Source organism: Dermacentor silvarum, chromosome 9, assembly GCF_013339745.2.
Source record: "Dermacentor silvarum isolate Dsil-2018 chromosome 9, BIME_Dsil_1.4, whole genome shotgun sequence".
Classification (NCBI taxonomy): domain Eukaryota; kingdom Metazoa; phylum Arthropoda; class Arachnida; order Ixodida; family Ixodidae; genus Dermacentor; species Dermacentor silvarum.
In genome coordinates, this window is record NC_051162.1 from 130,846,946 (window position 1) to 130,853,696 (window position 6,751).

Sequence of the window (6,751 nt, forward strand, 5' to 3'; positions counted from 1 at the left end):
TTGTTGCGTGTGTGTTTGAGTGAGAATTAAGATGTAGGTTTTTTTGGCCGGTAAGATTATAGCCGCTTATCTGCCATTGTTGGTTAATTAGCACATCGCTTAGTGCGTAGCTGATACACGTTCCCTGCCAACTATGTATTAACAAGGTTTTGCTGTACACCTAAATAAAGCAGCATTGTGTTCTTGCAATTTTCTTGCCTCTTTTATTTCGACCCAACGGATAATTCAACCTATTCTATTGGTTCTTTCAGTGTCGAATTAACTGGAGTTAACTGTATTCATCTTTAGTGCTTCTTTATTAATGGGGTGTTTAAGCCTGTTTGTGTATGTATTAGCAATTACAATATATTGGGTTATCGGAGACAGACATAGTAGCCGCCTTGTGGTGCCATCTCGTGGTAAAGAGTTTAACAAGAGAACACAAAGCTATCCTAATGGCCAACTATACAGTTAGCTTCTGTTGTAAAGCATCGACATCGATATACAGTAGAACCTCGTTGATACAATCCCATTACGTATGATTTCCCGACGCCAATGTTCACGATCAAGAACACAAAAAATTACCCAGTAGAGTTAGGCTTATTTTTTACCGGTTCATACGTTCCCGGAAAACACAATTTTTTCGGCACCAATGTTCAGTACATCACCAAGCTGTGATTGTATGATACGTTTTCTTGCCGCTAGATCCCATGCAAACAAGAAAATGCGTTAGCAGAGTATGCTGTTAGGCATGTTGGTGCATAGCTTTAACGAAAGATTTGTGCCGCAAGATAAGTGACAGGAAACACAAGAGGGACGCGAGGAAACACAAGAGCATCCTATGCTGCCCCTCTTGTGTTTCCTGTCATTTACTTTGCGCCACAAATCTGTCATTAAAGAAAATGCACAAGGCACGTGCGATCAAGAACAGTACCATATTTTCTGGTATAAAAGTCACGTTTTTTTCTTCTAAATTATTCATTGGTGCATCTTATATTACGGTGCTATTTATATAAGTTCTTTTTTTTCTCGGAAAAACTGCAGTAAAAATCGGATTCGATGCTATGGGTACGTAAACGCGCTGGGTTGACCTCGTCAGGCAGTTGCTATGGGTTGTGTGCGAACTATGGAGGTACTGAGTTCTTCTTGTAATCGAGTTGCCAAGCGCTGTGCGAGAAAGATGGAGCAGCAACGCAAGCAAGCGGTGGCAGGCTGACCGCAAGTCAACCGACCCCAGATCCCTTTAAAGATACGGTGTGTGCCGCTGCTGCAAACTATGCAATTGCTACCAGAGTACAAACCGCACTTCCTCCCTCCTGTGTTGCCTTCCCGCTTACCTATCTTTGTGCACGATTCAGCTCACCGTCGCATGCTTTCACTCGCACATACAGCACATGGCGCGCGGGGACGATGTTATCGCCCTTCGACTTTATGTGGAACATCGCTGCGACCACGACGGCAGAAATGCGCCTGGAGTGTCCATATCATTGCTGTCGCAATTATATAGGAATGGCACCCATACGCTTACGCGTTCACGAAGTGAAACGTCATTGTAATTTTTTGAAATTGTTTACTGAATCAACAGGTGTGTCTTACACACCGGTGCGACTTATAAACATTTTTTCTTTCGGAAAAACTGCCGTTTTGAGGGGGGTGCGACTTATACAAAGATGCGACTTGTAGACTGGAAGATACGGTATATAGCCGCCTGCTGTGGCAGCTTCATCGCAATACTCTCCTGCCTGTCTCAAGTGAAAACACCGGGGCGCGCACCCAGTTTCTTATTCCGGTACCAGCAATTCTCCTTCCCAGTCGTCACACGCCGCATTTGCTGCTATCACTGCCAAACCTATTGCGATAAGCATCTTCACCCATCTGTTTTACAGCGTGTGGGGCGTAGTGCCATTGATAGCGTACTGCACGCTTTTAGTAGGCGATAATCCAAACGTGCTGTGGGGGGCTCGATGTGAGCGTCACGTTTCGCTTCGGTGGCATTCGGCGGCGCCCACCAGCTCGATTTTGTTTCATCGCTGTCTTTAAACACTGCACAAAAGTAAAACAACAAAACATGTGTGTCTAGAGCCGCCGTAGCCCCACAAGCGATTCGTGCAATGCTTTGCATTACGTAGATGTCAAATACAGTTGAGTCTCGCATTTTTTAGTTACTACGGATCATATGTTTTCCTGGTTATAGTATGTTTTTTCTCATGTTTTTTTCCAAAACGTATGAACAAGGTTCTACTGTAATCATAAGCATGCAGTTCTTCAATAATTTTCTTCGACGAACACCCACACAACACGAAAACATTTTAACACATTTGATAAAGTTTAACAAGATGTCACTACTACCTCAGCTCACTCTGTCCACATCTCTGGTGTTCCGGTATTCTGTTAAGCGATAGTATGTATACGAATAAGCTAAATGTTTCTAAGGTGTGTCTGCCTCCTGTTGCATGCCGATACTGAGTTCTCCCTTTTTTGTGCAGCCTGGCCTACTCCCAGGACCAGCAGCATCTGTATGCCGTCGACAATCATGGCGAAGTGTTCGCCTGGGAGGCGCAAGATGGCAGCCGTGTGCCACGCTTCCACGTGTTGCTGTGAGCAACATGACACCTAGTCTACATCGTCGCACAGTTGAACTAATTTTATTACAGATCAAGAATAAATATGTTAATGTTGTGTAATAACCAGGCAGTGCCTCAAGTGTGCCATATAGAGTTTGGTTTTGGAGCCAGTGTGCTGGCATCGCAGGGTTTTTTAGCACTGTTATAGGGTAGCTGCTTTGTCCACTGTTTCCGAGTCTTTTATGAAACAAGAGAGGCTTAAAATGTGGCATACAACCTGACATACCGACAGCCGCATCTAACAAGCCGTTAACGGATTCCATCAAGTTCCAACAGTTGGACTAGCTATCTTTCACATATGTGTTGCACATTGTATCGTTTGACGTGTTGTACCATGTGTAACGTGAATCATATGCATAAAATAAAGCCAATCCACTGTACAGCTAGTCATGCCAACAAGGCATCCGACAAAATTGAAATGTGTTGCTACAGTTGGGTGGATGACAATTCCTCTCTTTCATTAACCTTTCTTCGCCTTGCGGGCTTCTGCAGAACTGATTTGCCATAATTTAAGCGAGCTTCATCAGATTCACAATAAATTTCAACACACTCCAACAGGCTGGGCAACCATCTTTCCAACATGTCATCTGTTGGATAGGATGGTTTTGACATGCTCCAAACAACAAAATGTAGAGCACAGGATAAAAAAAATAACAGTAAAAATTGTAACTTATAATGTACAGTGCTCAGCGATTAAAACGCGATACTCGGAGAACATGGCGGCCGGCACTTTTTTGCACCACCGGTGTGCCCTGGTGACACTTAGATGATGCATTTTTGTGTCACATGAAATCGACAAGCTTTCTGATGCATCGTAACTGCATTCGGCCCCCTCAGCAATCACCCAGCGATCATTGGTGGCCCAACAAGCTCCGGCCGCCATATTGTCCAAGTATCGCGTTTCAATCGCTGAGCACTGTACCTTCTGCAAAAGTTAAAAATTTGGTATGTATTCCTAGTGCGATGGTCACCACACCCCTGAATTCCAGGTTGTGTGGTAGAATTCAATAAAATTTATCTTTTTTTAAATTCACTGCTTCAAAACTTTTTTGGCAGGCTGTAAATGTATTCACCATTTGTCTATGATTGTCTGTGTGATATCTGTTGTAGGACTTGTTGTACTGATTACAACTGCACCCAACAAATTTCGATCAGGGCCGGATTTTGTAGCGATGACTAATGACTTTTCCATACTAGTCTTATCATCCACCGCTCACGGCCAGCTGATCCCGTTGATAACGCGAGTGGACCATCGCTCTGACCATTGACAAAGCGTGATAAGCGCGAAAAGGCATTATTACCGGAAAGGCATTGCTACAAAATCCCGGCCCAGATTCCACGAGTCGGTGCAGCCACATTCAAATATAAGATGCATTGCATGTAGTGATATCGGACGCAGCATTGTACCATTGTTGCCACATTGTACAACATATCAGCAGAAAGCATATGGTAAGATTCCACATACAATCCGGTGTACGACTAATCCTATCAACAGCTATGTCCACCAAGATTCCAAGAGATTCTGACAGGAACATGGCTGCTCCGACTGTTGTAATCTGTTGGACTTTACCGAATAGGTTGGAAGCTTGTTGGCACGACAGGTTTAGGCCGGGTCACACCCCCAGTCATAGCCTGTGAGAAGCTGAGCCCACATGTGCGGCGGCGCCCAGCGACAACTCATCCATTTTGCGCAACACAGAATAGGTGCCCCAATGCCACAAATGCATTCCACATGGTACGCTACTAAGTGAGCAGTATGCAACTCTTGGCATGATGGCTTGCTGGCAACACGAGGTGATGGAGGTTTTGGAAACACTCAGCTGCTGTAACCAATCTCGAACCTGAGGCATACTGAAAAGAATCACGGCGAAACATTTTCAGTTAGGAAAACTGGGATAACATTTTTTTATTGAAGTCGTTGCATGGGCATGCATCCTTACAAGTAAAGAAAAAAAAATTACCAGCCCTTCTCCTGTCGAGAAAATGGGGGCAAGTGAAGCTTGTGGCAAGGCGATGCTGTTGCAGGCGTTCCACTTCATTTGCCCTAAACTCGGGGTCGGCGGCTCTTCGCTGACATTTCGCCTGGGCTTCGGAAGCCCTCATGCTAGAATCGACACGTCGACGACGAGCCCTTTCCCGAGCGAGTTCGCGGCGCCGTTGCTCAAACACACCGCCCATGCACCCCATAAAGATGGTAAACCAGCGGAGCTGAAATGTGCAGCCCCGGTGATGATGATGATGATCCTTTATCATGGCTCGCACCCACTGAGGGGGATAGGCCAAGAATCGGGCGGCAGTAGGTAGTTAAAAAAAAAAATATATTTTTGACAATGAGATACGCAAAATAAAAGAAGGCAAAAACAAAAACAAAGAAAATTTTTTATAACTAGAGTAATGCGCCAACGAGCAGTCGACTAACTGAAGGGTGAAAAATGAGGTTATTATCAAGGTCAGAAAAAATACAATGTTAATAACGAATTTGGAGAGCAAATTTCAGTGAAATGAATACTGATCTGATAGGTAGAATAAAGTTACAATAATTAACAGGGTAATCGTCTTGTTTCTGTTAAAAATTGAAACACTGCGCAACAAACGTCTCTGTGACAATAGCCGAGGGTGGAGGCCCCAAATGATAATAATACTGGTGTATTTAATCTTAATCCAATTTTGCAGAGTGGAGCTTCGAGTAATATCTTTCTCTGGTTTGAATAACGTCGGCATGATAAAAAGTAGGGGTCTATTGTTTCAATTTCCTTACAATTTTGGCACAGAGGGGCCATCGTCAGACCAGCTCTATGTAAATAGAAATTCAATTCCGGGATCGTAATTTGGAGAATGTAACTTCTAACTGCCGAGAAGGACACCACTGATTATTCCAGCCAAAACCGAGATGCTGAAAGTCTGTAGATGGGATCAGCGATCAGCCCCGGTATGAGCCACACGTGTTTTATTTCTTTCTTTCGTGTCCCTGGCTCATACCCGCATATCCAAAACGGGTATGTGCCACATTTGATTTTATTATCGTTAATCGTGACGTAACTAACGAGCATCTGATGTTATTGATGTTATGACCGATCAGTCATGTTAGTAGTACATTTGTACCCTTCCATGCCAATTTTGGTATATATCAAGTGAACGAGACGCGAGGTTTGGGCAGGTTTTTGATGGGATTTTTGTGTGACGCCACCATGCCACCACCACCGCCGACACTTGTGAGGCAATACAAGCTTCATTTAAAAAAGCACGATGCACCTGTCTTTCGTCTCTCCACTCTTCGAGCAACTTATTTTTGTTCCCCACCGTGGCTATGGCATCATGCGCCACAGCGGGGAACACGAAGTTGTGGGTTCGACCTAGGCCACAGCGACCGCATTTTGATGGGAGGCAGAATGCAGTAACACTCGTGTACCGTGCATTGGATGCGCGCGCGCTCAAGAACCCTACGTGGTGAAGATTGATCTGGAGTCCCCTCTCAGGAAATCCCAGAATTTAATTTAAAATAGTCTTGTTACGGGAGTCCTGACATGATGTTCTCGAATTGTCTCTGTTCTGCATTAATGAAAGCTGAAAAACACTAATATCTAAAAAATAAAGCGAATAAAAATACGAGTGTCAAAGCGCACTGAGTAATTTACTATAATACTTGCTTCCACGAACCAATTGGTACCCTTGAGGTGATAGGTCATGACATCAATGATCACTGGCCCCCCCTCTTCTTTGGCCAAAGGTGGCTGCCACAAATGAGGAAATCAAGAAGACACACATGTAGTAATCATGTTTATATTTTGCAATACCTAGCCTTGTTGCTGTATCACATCAAGGAATTTAATCTTGAGCTATTAATTTTGGTCATGCTATCACCTTTGCGAGATACCGCAGGACTTGGCACCGAACACATTTGTTTTAAACAGACGGACAAAAGATTTTGTTCCTGGCAGTGTGCGAAGATGGTGAGCTTGCCACAGCGCCAGAAAGTGTGTGCGGAGTTGTTTGAAATGTCGCGAAATTGATTGTTTCCCCATAAATAGAGCTTCTGCTCGGCGAGGCAAGTAACGAAGACAACGACCACCACCACCACAATGACGACGACACGCCAAATTGTGGGGAGGGATTGAAAAAAAGCTTCCTTTTATTTATTTATTTATTAT

General features: G+C 44.1%; 1 protein-coding gene across 1 annotated transcript in view; it reads left to right on the plus strand.

The window, feature by feature from the left end:
- Positions 1-2,666, plus strand: part of LOC119464316 (lysosomal-trafficking regulator-like) — a 95,247-nt gene extending 92,581 nt beyond the window's left edge. Inside the window, 1 exon segment of the mRNA XM_049656185.1 lies at positions 2,466-2,666. Coding sequence (XP_049512142.1) covers positions 2,466-2,580 — 115 coding nt within the window. The 3' untranslated portion in view covers positions 2,581-2,666.
- Positions 2,667-6,751: the final 4,085 nt, after the last annotated feature.